The sequence below is a fragment of the Neovison vison genome, chromosome 14 (assembly GCF_020171115.1).
Source record: "Neovison vison isolate M4711 chromosome 14, ASM_NN_V1, whole genome shotgun sequence".
Lineage (NCBI taxonomy): Eukaryota > Metazoa > Chordata > Mammalia > Carnivora > Mustelidae > Neogale > Neogale vison.
Genome location: NC_058104.1, coordinates 24,393,637 through 24,410,860, shown reverse-complemented (window position 1 = coordinate 24,410,860; position 17,224 = coordinate 24,393,637). Strand labels below are relative to the sequence as shown.

Sequence of the window (17,224 nt, the reverse complement as noted above, 5' to 3'; positions counted from 1 at the left end):
CAATGTCTGCCTTCCCCTACCAGGAGCTCAGCTGCAGACGGTGTGGAGTTTTGTTTGACTTGTTCCCAGCTGCCTCCCCAGTGCCTAGTATAGTGCCTGGTGCACAGCAAATGTCCAATCAATGTTTGCTGAACCAATGCTCCAGTGACGGGGAAAGTGAAACTTGCCGCTCCCAGGGAGCGGCAGTGGGGGTGGGTGGGCTCTGCAGTCACCTTTTCTCAGTGACAGATGCCACCAAGGGCAGGGTACAGTTCCCAGGGTATTTTGGCAGGAGCTACCCCTAAAGGACTGTTCCAACCCAGGCAGATTGGCAAGAAGCCCAGAGTTGTTAAAGCGAGGGAGATAAGCGGGTTCAAGAGAAAACAGTGAGATAGGGCATGCTCTAGGCAAGTTCCCGTGAATTCTCTGGGCAGGTGTGTGTGGGGGGGTTCCCTCTGCCAAGGCAGATGGAGCTGGCCAGGGCCCTGCTCAGGCCCATGGGAGGAGTGGCATGGGGACTCTCAGCCTTGTTCTCTAAGAGGCAAAGGGTATGGCTTGGAGCCTCACAGACCCTAGGCTCCTCCACTTCTGAGCTGGGTGACTATGGGCCTTGGGTTCCTCATCTGTAAAAGGGGGATAATGCTAGCACCAGTGTGTGGTGGTGTTTGGGGAGGATAAACTGAGATCAGGCATGTACATCATTAGCTGGGGTCAGCATGTGTGCAGTGCCCAGGAATCGGGAGTTGTTGTGATTCTAGCCCCTGCCATTGCCACTCAACAGCTGTGTGACCTTGAGTAAGTCACTCCACCTCTCTGGGCTGGGTCTCAGTTGCTTCTCTGTAAAAGAGCACCATGCTGACCTTACAAGTTGCTGGGAGGCTGGATATCGGCGGGGTGGGGTGGGGGGGCTCATGTGCCTCGGAGGAGGTCTGACCCCTCCCCCTGCCCCACCACAAATGGTAAGACCAAAGTCAACCCCAGCTGGGAAGCTGGGACAGAGTAGGAGCAGGTAGAGAGAGGGGAGCAAGCGGCTACAGGAATGCAGAGGATGGAGAGGGTAAGTGTGAGGAAGTTCTCCCCAGAGGAGTGAGTTCTGAACCCTGCTGGCAAATGGGAAGGAATTTAAAACTGACAGTCTTTGTGCTGGGGATGCTGGGGGGCGGTGGGGGGTGGAGATTGGCAGGGGTGAGGGCGTCAATGCTCTGGCCTTTCCGGAAAGCCAACTGTTAATTTGTAGCCAGAGCCTTAAAGTGATTTCTCTCTCTACCAGATGGGTAATCCCCAGGTTCAGAACCTCTCCCAGGGATTGATAATATACAATGTGGACAAAGGTTTATGTCTCAAGCTGTTCAGCAGGATGAGCCAAATAATAAAAGTACAAACAGCTTCCATGTCCATCCATGGGCGACAGCCAGTCCCGAGGGACACATCCCGGCAGCGGACCTTTGATACTCTTTTTGGAAACGGAGCTTCCGGGAACACGGGGAGATGCTGAGACCACTGGGTGGCGGGGAGCTGAATGTCAAAAGCAGGACATGAAGCGACATCCACTGTATTATTTCAATGGCTCAAAGGCATAGAGAAAAGACTGGAAAGGAATCTGTCAGCAGAGGGTTCCCTGCCAAGAGCTGACCCTTAGTGTGGGACTATGGACAATACTACTTTTGGGTACTTTGCCGGATGGCCACCAAAGCGATGCAATCCTTTGGCAATTGGTGCAAGAGAAAAAAGACAAAAATTGAACACATCAAAGAAGGAAGGAATGGAAGAGGGAGAAGGTAGGGCTGCTCTGCCCAATGAAACTGTCGGTTTTACCCCCTAAATACTTCCTGGGTCGCCTGCTTCTCTTGTGACCCCTCCGTGCTGCAGCGGATGCCTGTAGGCCCAGGGATCTCTTGCAAAGAGTCCCATCTGTCACTTCTTGGCTTTGGACCCTCCTGCACTTGCTACTGCTCCCAGCGGCCAGGCTTAGGGGCCTCGGGTGGCCACACAGGGCCACGCTCTGGGCACAGGCTCCCATCAGGGCGCGCACCTGACTTTCTGTCCGTCTTTCTTACCATCACCTGTCTGCTGAGCCCAGCCTGGCCCAGAAGCCACCCTTGCAGAGTGGGGCCTCGGCACAAGTAGTGCCTGGAATGAACTGGCCAGGTGGTTTCTACCCTCGTGGGAGGAGTACGTGTGGACAGGGAACCCCGGAGACCAACCCGGGGACCCTTGAGGGCGAAGCTACCCTCATCAGACCCATTCTCCAGATGAGGAGATAGAGGCCTGAGAAGTTGTTTCCTGTACCTTTTGTGCGAGTGGGAGGGCTGGAAGGAAAGGAATGGCCTGCCTGCCCGCCTGTCTGTGTGTCTGTCTGCTGGGAGAGCCTGGTCCCTGTGAGGTCAGCGACTGTGTCCAGCATGTATCCGTGTCCCCGGGGGGCCCACACCTGCCCAGTGGCTAGTCCACACGCATTTCTGAGTGACAGTCCCGACGAGGAACATGGGCCCATGGTCCTTGTTTTGATTTTTAGAGAGAAGCCATCAATCCAGCTACTCATAGGCGATCTCCCCTTTGAAGATGTTGGCTCAGTTTCTCTATAAAGCCTGCTTGGGCGGCATGGAAGCTGCTGGTGCGGTACACGGGCTGAGGTCCAGCAGCAACCCCCGCGGCCACCTCCAAGGCCAGGGCCCCCGCCCTGCCAGCTCCCACCCTCAAGGGCCTGCAGGGTCTCCCATCTTCCATCCCAGTCCCAATGAAGGTTGGCTGACAGGGGGGTGGGGAGCTCAATGGGCCCGCAGCCGCCCTGCCTGAAGCCAGGGCACAAATCAACCCCAGGGAGAGTCTGTGGCTGGCCTCCTGACCTCTGTGCTCTCGGATGCAGTCTCGAGGTGGTTCTGGGAGGTTCTGCGGGGGGAGGGTCCGCAGTGGGGCCTGGGCGTCAGGGCGCTCTCTCTGCTCCCTCTCCTGCGTGTGGATCACCACCTGGAAACCCAGCTGGTGCCCACGGCCTTGTCTCTGGCTCTGCTCTCAGCGTCCTTCAAGCTGAAAACAATGGGATTTGGAATGTATTAAATGAAAGTAATTCGAGGTGTGCCAAGTGCCAAGAAGGAAGCCAGTGGACGCTAGTAGAAAAAAGCAGGGGGCTGTCTCTGGAATGGGCTCTGGCAGGTGACAAGCCTGCTGCGTTGGGGTGACCAGAGATGTAGCTGCTGCAGGTGCCGAGGTGGGGGAGGGTGGCTCGGAAGGAAGGTGGGTACACAGGGCCTGTCCCAGGAAAGGGCTTCCGGATGTGGCTGCAGTGAGGGACAGACCGTGGCCAAGGCTTATTCTCATCCTGACTGCCCTTCGGTCACCTGAGAGGGGCTTGGGCAGTGGGTACTTCCCAAAGCTCCTCCTTGCTTCTAGCGGGGCTGCTGGTGAGGACCACCAGCGAGGTGACCCTAGGTTAGGCCGGGCGTCAAGGGCTTGGCTTCCTTGTCCCCACCATACCACCGAAGCCCCACCCAGGGCTGGTCCCGGCTTACCCGTGTGCTCCAGGACGGGTGGCTGAGGAGGAGCATTGCGGGGACTTGAACCTGGTCTGCTGACTCTGAAGCCACCTGGTCCTACGTGAGGCTTCATTGGAGGCAGCAGCTGCCCCAGCTCAGACACCCGGCGAGGGTCGGGGGACCCAATTTCTAATGGTGGCAGAGTGGAGCCCTCAGCTGCTCCTGTCCTTGTCAATGGTACCGACTAGATTCTGTCCAAGGTCTCCGGCTAGCCTTGGGAAGGCCTGGAAGATACCAGACAGAAGAGAAACAGAAGGAGCCTCAAGGCCGGGGCGATGGGCACAGACACATGAGTGGAACTCGGGCTGTGGGAATGTGGGACTTTGTCCAGGAAGGGCTCCTCCCTCCCTCCCTCCCTTCCTTCCATCCATCCATCCATCCCACATTCAGAGACAGCACACAGAAGGCCAGGTCCTGTGCCCAGCCTTGCGGAGACTGGGTCAAAGAAGACACAAACCTTGCCTTTAGGTGAGTCTACTGGAGAAGAAGATGAAAAAACAAAACAAAACAATAAAAGCGAAAAAACTAATGCAGCATTTGTGCCCTATGAGAGCTTCTGACCTCTGATGCGTGTGTGTTACAGCAGCAGCCCCCATCTGGGGATCCGGAGATTTTTAACAGGTACAGGAACACAGACTTCAAGACCAGAGGGAGCTGCTGCTTCTCTTTGATCAGTCCTGTCGAGAGAAAGCCTTGGTTGGGTGCTTGTAGGTCTCTAAGCTTGTCTCTGGATTACAGAGACAGGGAAGGGCGGGCCTTGGGCCCGGAGCCCTGGGCAAATCATGGGAGGTGGTTCAAGTTCAACCACACGGATTTACTTGTATGGTATGTACTTGTACGGGATCTTTAATTTCTGGCAAATTGTGGGTTGAATGGTGACTCTCCCCTGCCCCCGAAAGCTGTGTCCCCGTCCCCACCCCCAGCACCTGGGAATTTGTGACCTGTTTTGGAAATAAGGTCTTTGGAGATAGAACGAAGGATCTCCAGGTGAGACCATCCTGGATCAGACGGGGTCCCAAATCCAACAACTGGTGTCCTTCTAAGAGAAGGGAGATCTGACATCACTGGGGGACAGAGGAAGGACCGTGAGAAGGTCCGGGCAGAGACCGGACCCACATCAAGACTGCTGGGACTGCCCACACCACCAGAAGCTGGAGGGGACGGCGGGGAACGGATGCTCCCTCTGAGCCCCCAGAAGGCACCAGCCCACCTGACCCTTGACCTCAGACCCCTGGTCTCCAGAACAGTGCGGACACGTTCCTGTTATTTGAGGCACGCGGTCTGTGGTCATCTGCTATGGCGGCCCCGGGGAACAAATACAGTCAGCAGGGATGGTTTTGTGTTTTGGTTTCCAGTGGTAAAGTCTCTCGCTTCTGGAGCACATTGAATTTTTAAGGTCAGTCGACAGTGGAGGAAATGACAGCCCAGGTGTGCTGAGGCGGGCGCCTTTTGGAGGGAAAGCCGGCCGAGCCAGGTGCCATGGGGCCCGGCAGCTTGGGGGGCTAACGGCCATGGCGCTGGGGTTCTGGGGTGGGTGAGGTGCCTGGAGGGCGGGGGGGGGGCACCTCCTGGGAAGCCCCATGTGTTCCCGTCTGGGTGATTCAGACCTGTCTTTCTTTGGAGAGTAGCGCATCAGACGGGGAGGGTTTTTTCCCCCCACCGCTTGGAAGTGCCGCGAGGTGTCAGGATAGGAAGGGAAGGGGGTTTCCAGCAGGAAGCCGTTTCCCTGAACGCAGGACCCAAGGTCATTAGCTGGCAGGATGCTGTCTGCCCACCCTCACCTGCTTCTCCACCTTCCAGGTGCCATCACAAGACGCAGGGACAGGCTGGCCAGGCACCTGCATCAGCGATGGTCTCCCCACCCCCCACCGACTCCTGCCGGGCACTAGGTGGCCCCTTCTTGCCCAGGATCTTGCACACAGCGATCCTGGTGAACCCTTGAACCTGGTGTGGGTGCTTCCCAGCCTGCCTTACAGACAGGAACCAGGGACAGGAGAGCAAAGTGACGAGTCACAGGCCACCAAACAAGCCCAAGGCCTTTCCCGGGTTTGAGCCTGGGCTGAGAAGGGGGCGGGGGAAGATGCTACAGAGGGAGTCATGCCCAGAGCTCCCCAGGCCTCCAGCCCTGAGCTGAGCCCTTTGCATGAGTGACTCCCTCTGGCCTCATGACCCACAAGACTCAGTCCTGTCCTGAGTTTGTAGATGAGGAGACCCAAGGACAGGGAGGTGACCTGGCCATGGCCATGGCCGCAAGGCTGCTGAGTGCCAGAGTCTGGCTCCGGATTCTGCCTCCTGAAGAGAAGACGGCATGTCCCTGAGAGCCGGGAGGCTCATGCACGGCACAGAGGGCCTTCAGCCAGACCACATCTCGGGGACTCGGGGACTAGCTCTGGGGAGTGCCCGGCTGCGATTATGGACAAGCATTCCAGATTGTTCCAGCACCCGTTCACCTGAGAACTACTGTTCCACCTCCTCCTTCCTGTAAACGGCCTGAGGACACTTGGCCCAGCAGCTCGGGTCTCAGGTGGTGTGGGCAGTGCAAAACACACGGGCCTGGACTTGCACTCCAAGGCCCTTGGGAACGTTGCTGAGCCCCATGGGCCTCAGTTTCCTCATCTGTATGAAGGCGGCGCCATGCTGCCGGCGCCTGCCCTTCAGCCCTCACTGCCGGTGCCTGACTCTACAACGTTGGGGCCTGGGCCTTGGCTGGCCCAGAGAGACCCTCTGGAGGGAGCCTCCACCACTTGCTGTCCCCAGTTCTGCGCCACACCCCCTCTCCCCAGGCCCATCTTCCCCCTTCTCCTGGAAGATCCTTCTAGCAAGTTCCTTTTTCTGAACTGAAGTCCCTGAAATGCGTGTGTGCCCACGTGCCCGCGAGGCAGGGCTGCTCTGGGGAAGGGTGAGGCAGCACCCAGCAGGCCGCGGTGCAGAGCAGGATCCGAGCTCCACCCAGGGACCCCCATGACTTCGCTGCCCCGTGGGCGGACTTCTGAGGAACTGAGTCGCACCCCCAGCAGCGTCTCCGCCTTTGACCAGAAACGCCCCAACTCCTGGCATGAGGCGGGTGTCCTGTTTATGTTTAGGATTCAGTTTGGGCTTTACCTCAAGGCCCAGAAGGTCCTGCCTGTTTCTGCGCCGGGTTTAAGCTGGAGAACCTGTGACCCCCATTTCCAGGGATTTTCATGTAGGTGCGTGTCCGTGTGATCCGGAACTGTGGCCACCTGGGACAGACTTCACCGGACTCGGTTCCCAGTGGGGACCTTTCCCACATACCCCGGCCCAGCAGCACGTGTGCAAAGGATCCCTGTCCCCGGCCCTCCAGTGCAAGACCCTGTGCTTGTCCCATTAACAGCCCATTCCACAGATGCAGAACCTGAGGCTTGGACAGAGAGCTTGCAGCCCCGTGGAAGGGAAGCACAGCAGGACAGAGCTCACTGCACCCAGCTGGGCTTGGAGAACCTTCCCAGTGAGCTTTCCCAGCCCTGCCCCACCCCCCTCAGGAGCTGGGGAAAACCTGGGCCCGGTGGGGGCAGGGAGAGGCCCAGCGACTGCAACGGGCCACGGGGTCAGGCCGCAGAGAACCTTCCCATCCCCGGGCCATGGCCTTCCTATCACAGCGCCACGGAGCAGCAGCCACATTCTTGGTAACTTTTTCGCTTTTATTGCCAAGTTCAAATTTACCAGGAAGTTCCAGTTTTCATTTCCACCCTCGTGTTCGGTGCCCACAGAGCATGAGTCACACAGGCGAGAGCAGGTACTTCCCTGGAACCGTCCCTTGGCCCAGAAGCACGAGGGTTTCCCAACCCCTGCTCCTCTGCGGGACAAGAACTATTTACATATTTTCACTTCAGAGGGAACATAAGGAACCCTGATAGTGGATAAATATTTCTTATTTATTGCGTCTGGAGAAGATGAGACTCCGTTCACGCCGTGCCTTTATTTCTAACAGTGCATCTGGAGACCTTAGAGAAATCTAGTGTATGTCTTTAAAGAGGTATGTGTCTTCACTCCCTCCCGGGGGCGGGGGTTGCTAATGCAGGGGCTGAGGTGCGGGGGTAAGCTGCCTTCTGCAGGGAACAGGGAGCAGACGGGCTGGGTGGAGGGAAAGGGAGGAGGGAAGGCCTGCAGGGGTAGGCGCCCTTCGCCTGCCCGTCCCTGGGACGGTGGTCTTTGACCCACACTCCCACTGTGGCTTTGGAGCTGCTGCTGGAGAGCTCCTGGCCTCAGCCTGCCTGACCTTCAGTGAGAGGTGCCCTTGCTGGCTTGAGTCCCTGAACTGGAAGGACATAGCCTTCTTCACAGCAACCTGCAAAGCTAAGGTTTGAGGTTTCATGGGGCCAACCCTGCCCCTGACTTGGTAAGCCCGATGGGCCCAAGGGACTTGAGGAGGGTGGGCCTGGCCCTTCTCTCTGCGGGGACGTGGAAACAGTAGGCCGGGTGGGCTTGGCGAGTGTGACCCCAGAAGGACACAGTCCCCCCGCCTGCTGTGCAAGGATTCCCGGCTCTAGCACTTTCTGCCTGACCCTGGAGTCCTGGCGCTACCCTGTCTGGGCCCGCCTGCCTCCGAGGGCCCCTGCTGTTAGGTTTGCGGGGTGTTCCTGAAGACGTGCCCACTCCCGCCGTGATGGTCACGACCTAGCACCATCTGCAAGGATGCAGGCCTCCTCCTCACCCACAAGGCGACAAGTAGGCCCTGGTTAAGGAAGACCCGCCCCCACCCCATACCTACAGCGTCCCGCTGAGGCAAGCCGCAGGACCAACACTGCAAGCCCACCTCTGGGACAGGCCTGCAGTAGGACCTCCCGCTGAGCCATTGCCAACGTCTCCTTCATTGCTCGGTAGACGTGAAGCTGGCTGGAGCCACTGAATTTCAGAGGGCAGGCTGGTGGTCCTGGAGGGGAACCTGGGTCCATTCTGCAGGGGCCCGTTCTTTATGATAACGCCACTGGGCTGGGAAGTTGCTCGCCTTCTGTCATTCTGCTGCCCCAGAGTCCCCTGCAAAGCCAGAGAGCCAGCCTGCTCTTCTGTCCAAGCCAAAGATCAGGTAAGACGTGTGGCCAGCTGCTGGCCCCTATGGCTGATGTCATGCCGGTTCCTGTCAGGGACCGCCTGACCCCTTCTCCCATCCCACCTGCCTTTCCTTCCTGGGGGGGCTCTGTGGATGGTCACGGCTCATCCCTGGAATTTCTGCATGCAAGGCCTCCTTCTCTGGCCTGGGGCTCTCCCCTGTTGAAGTGGGGAAGCACGTCTACGCCAGGGCCTCTGATGATGGACAGCCCTGTCCCCACGGGCACCAAGGCCCTCCTCGGCGGGCTCTGTGACCGCAGCAGGGTGACAGAGGGTATGAGGCCCGCGGTCCTTGACCAGGCAGACGGTCTTCGGGCCCGTGTGCTGGCACTCTGGGCGGGCACAGGAGAGGAAGGTGTGGAAGGTCTGGCCGCTGACCCAGGAGAGGCGATGGTCACCTTGCCTGGCGAAGCAGACAGGAACGGTGCGGGTGCTTGATGTGCTACGTTGGGAGAATCGGCCTGGGCACATCTGGCCCAAAGGGAGAAGCAACAGTGGAGTTTTCATTTTTTAAAATCAGCTTGTGTCTCTGCAATGGCAGCCGAGAGGGACAGCACCACACCTGAGCTCCCAGGACAACTGGTCGAGACGGGACGTGTCCCTGCGGCGGGTGGGACCTGGCCCTTGGGTGTTGCCCCAGCCATGCGGAGGATGGCCTCTGTGACCTCCTCTTTCCACCGTGGCCACGAGCCAGAGTCTGTGCGGTCCCAGATGACTCTCTCCAGACAAAGGGAGGTGGCGAGAACCGCAGGTGACGCTGGGAAGCCATCCTGACTGGTTTCAGTCCAGAGAGATGAAGGATGGGTCCTGAGTGGGGGAGCTGGCTGCCATGGCCCCTCTCCTGGGAAGATCTTTCGGGAAACGCAAGGCGCCTTGGCTACTGCCACAGAGAAACTTTTGGCCCTCTCCGCTCTGTGTGTACCTGAGAATACATGTATCTCCCTTATCTTTGTTTAAAAAATAAGCTAAACTTTCCAGGAAGGTACTTATCATTCCACAGGCTCGCAGGGTTAGTGAGTGGGAGAGGAGTCAGGAAACGGGGAAAGCCAGACTGGGAGCTTCGGACACAACACTGGGACGTTCAAGGGAAAATGAAAATGAAATCTTAACAGTACTATTATGCTTTTAACATGACGTCAAACCTTAAGGGCTGAGGATTCTTTTTTTGGTCTTTTTCCTTTTTTTTAAACAGACGCTTTTTAAATAAATGCTTTTTGTCTGCTGCCAAAAGTGGAAATAAATATCCAAAGGAGATGCTTATCGAAGTTTGTTTCTACCCAGTGTGAATTGGTCCATTTGTTCTAGGCGCACTGGGCGTGGCGGCTGGGGAGCTTCTAGACTGTGGAGCGGCTGGCTGGTGGAGGGGGGGCGGGGGTCCTGCCACCCCAGGGTCACCAGGCTCAGAGACCAGGAGGCCGATCTCTGCCCCGAAGCAGCCGCCTGGTCATCGGGGCTCACTGCGGTGTCTCCACTGGGTCCAGCCTGCTCTCCAAGACATGTACAGTGAAACGGGAATTCAAACGGAGCGAAGGGGGGTGAGAAGATGGCAGGGGTGGTTCCTGGGGCCACGGGGACCCTGGGTGCTCCCGATGTGTCTCTGAGTCGGCTATCCTGGGTCCCTGCCAGTGGGGCCACACACACAAAGGGAGGCCGCTCGGCGCCCACTCAGTGCTCGGCGGGGCCCTCTGGCTCCGGGGGTGCGGCCTCCTCACCGGGCGTTGCTGTGCCCACCGCGGCGGGTGCGGGCGGCGCGGGGATGCCGGTGAGGGTGCGGAGGCTGTGGGGGTCGACGGGAGGGACGAGGGTCAGCGACTCCACGCTCAGCGTGTCGGCAGTGTCCTCACAGAGCAAGGAGATGGTGGGCTGCTGGGTGGGGATGAGGCTGGGGGACAGGCTGACTGTCTCCACGTCTGCGCTCCTTGCCAGGCTCTTGCTGGGCCTGGCCTCTGCTTCCGTTTCGTTGACGATCACCAACTGGCTGGGAAGATGAGGCTGAGGCTGTTCCATAGTTATGGGGTCATCTGGGCGGGGGGAGAGAGAACAGGGGCACACTTAGTCCCGAGACACTCTGCTCCTGTGGGTACCCTCTGCTCCCGTCCTGCACAAAGGCCCGGGGACATCTGGGTGGGAGACGGTGGTGCTGGGGGGACAGCTTGTCTCCACTTCCTCCTTCTGGGGACAGAGGAGCTGGTAAATCCAGTCTTCCCTAGGCCTGGGGAGAAATCTGTCAGGGCCCAGGGCTACCCTGACTTGTGGTGTGAGAGAACAATTAGGGGCCTGTGCAAAATCAATGGGCAGATGATGGCGCCAGGAAGCCGCCTGGGCGGGCTCCGCATGAGGGAGAGCCTTGGACCACCTGCCCAGTGAGTAAATACGTGTTTGGGGAGGAAATAGGCTTGGGTGTGCTTATCGCTTCAGGCCATTTCCAGAGCCTACATTTGGTAGCATTTACCCAAGGGGGGAACTTGCTGCGATAGTTAAAAAACAAAACCAAACAACAACCAAAAGGGATTCTGTGCAACTTTGCTGCTTGCAAAGCCAAAACAAAACCTCAGGCTATGGTTTATCTCCCGCTCCTTCTCTGTGAGCTCAGTTAGCGCCCAGACAGGGGCCAGTCCAATCTTGAGCGTCCCCATGGGGGGTCATGGAGAGAAACCAGGGCAGGGGGAAGGCAGGGGAGGCTCCGTCCAGTGCAGTTATTTTTGGAGTGGCAATTTCTTTTTTTTGGTGCTTTTCAAATTCCTTGATTAGATTACAGACAAATGGCCTATCTGCTTTCCAATGACGAGTCTGCCTGTACGGGAACGGCAGCTGAGATTGGCGCTCGTGGTGGGAAACATCCTCCCCACGCTGAGCGCTGGTGATCTGCAAGCATCGGCAAGAGGGCTGAGGGCATCTCACTTGGAAAGCAAATACCTTATCTGTATGGTTTTTGGGGTTGACCAGGCATCAGCAGGAGGCACTGATGATGGGGTGTTGAGCCATGAGTCGGCGGGACGCTGGGAAGGATGGTTGACATGTTTTGTTCGAGGGGATTCAAGCTAGGTGTTTTTTTTTTTTTTCTTTTTTTAAGTTAAGCCAAAACAAAACAGAACTGCAAACTGAACATACGGCAAGAAAACGGAAAAACCAAGAGCAAAAGAAAACCGAAGGGCGTAGAGAATGGGATGCGGGAGAGGAAGAGGCTCCCCACCGTGGAAAGAAAGCACAAGCAACGGATTGAGTTTCCCAGAGAATACGACGGCGTTTCTTCCCCCAAGGCTCCTGGGCAAGACAGGCTCTCAAAGATTCCAGAAAATTCCTTCTTAAGGCCTTTTTTGTTTTCCTTCTTTTCATTATTACTATGTATGTGTGTATATATATATATTTATTTTAAAGAGAAATAAGGCCCAGAGAAAACCACTACATGGGGCTTTGGGTCTGTCCTGGCTCCGGGGGTGGGGTGGCGGTGAGCACTAGCGGAAAATGTGATTAAGGCTGTGAGCTGAGCCCAGAAATGCTGAATAAACACTCCACGCGCATTCTGGTTTCTCTGCACCTCCCTGCACTCGCTCCGCTCAGCGAGGACACCCTTGAAGCACGGGCTGCCTCGCACACGCAGACTCACATCTGGGCTCACGCGGTCTACCTGCCGCTCATCAGAGCGTGTGGTCCCTCTGGGGGCTCACCTGCTCTGGCGGCCTCCACCTGGCTTCCGGGGAGGCGGGCACGGCTACCGGCCTGCGTACCAACGCATCCACGTAAGCTCAGCTGCTGACAAGGCAGTTCAGAAATGACTAATTCTCCAAATGGCACTTCTGTGCCGTCTGGAGACAGAGCTGCCAAAGCACTTCCTTCATGTTCTCTCGAAACTTCTTGTAAGAGTTCCCTCTTTGCTTATTTGCATGCAGATATTCAAAAAAGCTGGCAAACCTCTTTCCCTGATCCCTAATGGGTTTTTTTTGGGGGGAAGAGCATAATCAAGGATATGACAATTTGCCCTCAAATATATTTAAAAACCAAGAAACCAACAAAAAATATTACACATGCACAAAATTGGTTTCTTCTTTAAGAAAGGAACCAACAATTTTTATTAAGAGGGTCGGGTTTTTTTTTCCCTTTAAAAATAGCCTTTTTCAATTTTTATAGGAGAAAAAAAATAACCCCTCACCCATCACCTACAACACTTTTTTTTTAAACCTAAAAATTTCTTCCTGAATGTGATCTATAAATATATCCATTCCAAGGGGAATGAAAAAGGAGATCTTTTTTCATCAGGGGAAAATAACCCAACAAAGACACGTGCTCTGGTCCAGGGCTGAGCCCTTGGTTTTGTCTCCCTGCTGGTGTTTTTGGCTGGAAGGCCACCAGTAGGGGCCTGGCCCTGAAAATGAGAGATTTGGAGAACCATTTTGGTTTCCTGGCCAGGAGCCAGGGAGAAGAGCGGCAGCCTAAGCGGGAAGTTCTGGACGTCCAGGGTTCCGTGAGAGACGCCTGGCTTCCCAACGCAGCAGGTCCCAAAGTCCCTGGCCAGCACCCTCCAGAAGCTGATCTTTGGCTTTGGGGCAGGGGCTGGGAGGGCCCTTGCCAAGTGACGGTTTCCAGGAAAACTTTGGGTTTGCGGCCGCTGTGCTCAGACTGGGAGAGTGGGACTGAGTGTGTGCGTTCGAATGTGTGTGTTTGTGTGCGCGTGTAGGGGGTCAGCAGAGCATAACAGGGCGGAGGGCAGAGCTCAGAAGAAGCAGCTTTAAATGCAAAAGAAGGCAAAAGGTTCCTGACTGGGGGTGGGAGGCCCCCAAGGGAAACCCTGAAGGTTTACCCTGTAGGTGGGGAAGGTGGGAGGGAACGCGGGGATCAGGCAGCAGCGAGGGGCCCTGCTCCGGGAGCTGGCTTGGGTCCGCGGCCACCTGGAGCGCACGTAAGTATGGGGATGATGGAGGGGCCTGCAGAGGTGGGGGAAATGGCTTTGGCCCTGGCTGAGACGGGACTGAATCCACTACTGAGCTTTGAGCAAGGTCGAGGGAGAGCGGGGGAGGAAAAGAAAAAGAGAACCTAGTTGACTTCTGGGTTGCTTTTTGCAAAGTCTACTGCTCAACCCTTGTGATTTAACCCGGGGGGGACCCTCGGGGGACTGGGCTGGAGAACCCCCCACAGCTGGGCAGTCCATGGAGAAGGCCAGTGTTTCCAGGCTGCCCGAGACTCAAGGGCCAGGGATCCCCCCAGCCCAGGTTAGTCCGGAGGGGAAGCAAGAACGGGCTTCCGCGAAGTTGGGGAGATGGCTGCTTGGAGGAGGTGGCCCAGGCCTGGTCCCCCAAGGCCCAGCGAGGCCCCGCTTGCGGTGCAGAGCCCGCCGCCCGGGAAGGCCGCGGCAGGGCGTGTGGGCCGTGCAGGCTAGCGGATGAGACCTGCCTGAGTCGCCTGTGAGAGGTGCCGTGACAGCTGCCGTTCGAAGCACTAAACCCAGTGGCCGCCGTGACTGTCGGCCTCCGACAGGCTGAACACTCGCCGGCGTCCTTTCCTGCCACTCCTGACTAGAGGGAAACACAGCGACAGGTCAGAGAGAGCCTTCAATAACGGGACAGAGAAAAGGGGACGCGGAGAGGGGTGCAGAACAGTGGCAGATGTCCAGCGCGGACGAGAGCGTGAGCGGAGCGGGATGGGGCCTCGGTGGGCGCTCAGGACAGCTGCGGGGGGCACGGCCCTTCTGAGCAGGTGATGCCCCCACTGGGCCCCACCAGGGCGACGTGCTGTCACCACAGCTAGGGACCCAACCGTGTGCTCACTCGAGGGTCAAGACAGCGAAGGTTCAGTCCTGTTGGAAAGGAAAAGACTGGGGGTCGTCGGCAACGTGTGGTGTCTGTCGGTGAGAAACCTCCAAGGACAGTTCCACATGCGAACCAGCGGTGAGCACAAGGGCCCTGCACCCCAGGGACCATCTGAGGAGGGAAAGCTGTGTGGTTGGGGGAGGGGAGCCCAGCCGGCTAGTAAAATAAGCAGATTTCCGACCCTCGACTGATGAGGCCCATGGTTCCTGACGTCGCCACACTAAAGCCAACGGCCCGACTCAGGGAGGTCTAGGCAAGCCCTGGACCCCTCCCCAGCCGCGGGGTGCTGCTCTCCAGAAGACACTCACTCGGCTGCTCTGAACCTTTGGACACCAAGACCAAGCCACAGCAGGAAGGCCTGAGACCAGGTGCCGAGCAGCCAAGGCTGGGTTCTAATCGGCTGAAACAAAAAAGTTAGGAGCATCTCCCTGGGAAGGAAGGAACCGTACTCTCGGACACAACCTTGGGATTCGAGCAAAGCTGAAAATTAATGCCACAAAACACAGTGGGAATACAGCTAATGCCGTGCGGGGCTGTATGCTTAAAAGTCGTTAAAACGGTACGTTGTATGGTAGGTGTAGTTTATCACGATAAAAAAAAAAAAAAAAGATGAACGCCATGGAGAAAACTAGGCAGAAAAGAACATGTCTTGCTCAGGGTTTCTGTCCTTAAAGTCCCGCCTGACTGGTAACCGACTTTGGTGACACGCGGGTCAGTCTTGGGCTGTCTGGCTCCCACTGGGCCCGAAAGGGACCAAGCGCTGGGGGGAAGGTCACGTGTTCAGACAGCCCAGGCAGCAGGTGAAGATGGGGAGAGCAGGACCCCGCCCCTGCCAGGCTTCAACACTGGCCCTCAACGAACCCTTCCTTCTCCCCATAAAACCCTAAGAGAAGGTCAAAGTGCTCATAATTCCACAGGCCTTAAAAACGGACGACGGAAAGAGCTGACTTCATTTTTTAACAATTGTCTTTTCTCGTCCAAGCAGTTCACCCAGAACATGCATAAGACCCAAGAGGGCTGGTCCCAGAGCTCTCTACCCTGAGGCATTCTCCCACCTGAGCCCCACGCAGGGCACACAAGTGCGGGCGTGTGTGCTGGGTGCGTGTGAACGTGCGTTTGCGTGCGTGTGTCAGCTGTAACCCAGAAAGTTTTCTCAAGTATTCCTACTGGCCCTACATCTGGTTCCAAATTGGGTCTGTTTTCTCTTCCCCGCCGTATGCTCTCTGCAATTTCAGCTTCTCAAAACCCTGACCTTTTTCTTTTTTAAGGAAAAAGAACGCTGCTAACTCCAACCCGGTCATTTGCTCGCTGGGGAGCCAGCGGAGGCCTATCAGGCCGGACGAGTGGGCAACAAGACGCCGGGTCCCAGGACGCTGCAGGGCACCAGTCTCCCCAGGAAGCCTTGGCGGGTTTACTGCACTTCCTACAAAGGGCAAGGGGAACAGGTCAGCTCGCACATCTGCTGTTAAAACCGGATAGTAATTCCCGCAGCACAGCCTTAACAGGTGAATAACTCACAATGGAAATAAAATACCCTTTCTCCCAATTCCTTCTAGCTGGTTTCTTTGGTTACCAGGGAATTCAGTTGTGACCTTTCCGTCAGTTGGGGGTGTCTCTTGTCTCTGATTTGAGGTCCAGCACTTGCAGGAAAAAAGCCACTCACCAGCATCCACACTCTGTCCCTGGCATGTGGTGGGGACTCAGAAGCAGTTGCTCCCAGCACAGAGGGCAAACCAGTGACCCTCCAGGCGGTGCCCTTCCCCCTGCGGTAAGGGGCCCTCTGCCAGCGCTGGCCACAGGCCCCCCGCCCCATGGGCACATGGGCGGTTCCTCACAAACAGGCTTCCCCTTGGGGTCTGTATGGGAAAGGGCAGGATTTATAGGTAGACCCCAGGGAGAGAGGGAAAAGGATCCAACTTGTCTCTGGCCATATGCCGGGCTCAGCCTGGGTGGGGTGGGGGGGGTGGGGCTGTGTGTGACCCAAGGCCCACAGACCCCTGTCTTCATTAACCCTGCAAACTTCACTTCTATCTCCGGTGCTGCCGCCTCTGGGAGTCCACTGGGCCCTCCTGTTGCCTCCTGCGCTGCCCGAGCACTCCGCACCTTTCCTTTGTCACAGTTCTCAACTGAACACTTCTGTGTGGTCACCTGGTGGACCCCGGCCTCCCCTGCTAGACTGTGCGTTCCTTTATTGCCCTCTGTCCCCAGTGCTGCACACAGCAGGGACTCAAGCAAAACCTGTTTGGTTAGAAAACGTTAACGCAGAGACAGGGCCCCAAGACGGGCAGTGATGAGATACAGAGAGAGGCTGGACGAAGGGGCCACCCTTGGAGGGACACAAGTGAGATCAGGTCTGACATCCACAAAACCTAAGTCACCCAGACTCAAGGTCCCATGGGCAGCTGAGAAAATCTGTATTCGGCATAAACAAGGGCCTCTTATAAACCCAGGCAGAGAACTTGAGATCCCCTAGGCTGGACAGAGGGTTGGAGAAGAAAACAACCGAGTATCTAAAGAGTTTTATGGCCTCATTTGGGGATCACCCCATGGGCTGTCAGAAGAGACGGGGCCATCTGGGGTCCACTGTGTTGCTGATTTTGGGGGACTCGTGGGCTTCTCCCCACCAGGGCTACATGGCCTAGCCTCGGTTGACAGGGGCGGCACAGTTGCCAGGGTCTCTGTGAATGGGCTGTGGCTTTTCCCGTCCTTTCTAGAGCAACCACGTACACTGGGAGTAGAAATGCATATACTTCGCGGGGTAGCCCCCCATGGGGATCTGGACCTGAGGCCCGGGGCTCTGCAGGGCCCCATGGAGGCACCTGAGACAGACTGAGGAACCGC

General features: G+C 57.0%; 1 protein-coding gene across 6 annotated transcripts in view; it reads right to left on the bottom strand.

The window, feature by feature from the left end:
- Positions 1-7,150: 7,150 nt before the first annotated feature.
- CLEC16A (C-type lectin domain containing 16A) overlaps positions 7,151-17,224 on the bottom strand; it is a 201,819-nt gene continuing 191,745 nt past the window's right edge. For 5 of the 6 annotated variants that reach the window (XM_044234077.1, XM_044234081.1, XM_044234079.1 and 2 more), the window contains one exon: positions 7,151-10,600. In XM_044234077.1, the coding sequence (XP_044090012.1) occupies positions 10,245-10,600 (356 nt within the window). In that variant the 3' untranslated portion in view covers positions 7,151-10,244. The remainder of the gene's footprint in view (positions 10,601-17,224) is intronic. The other variant, XR_006382353.1, reaches the window with a different exon arrangement.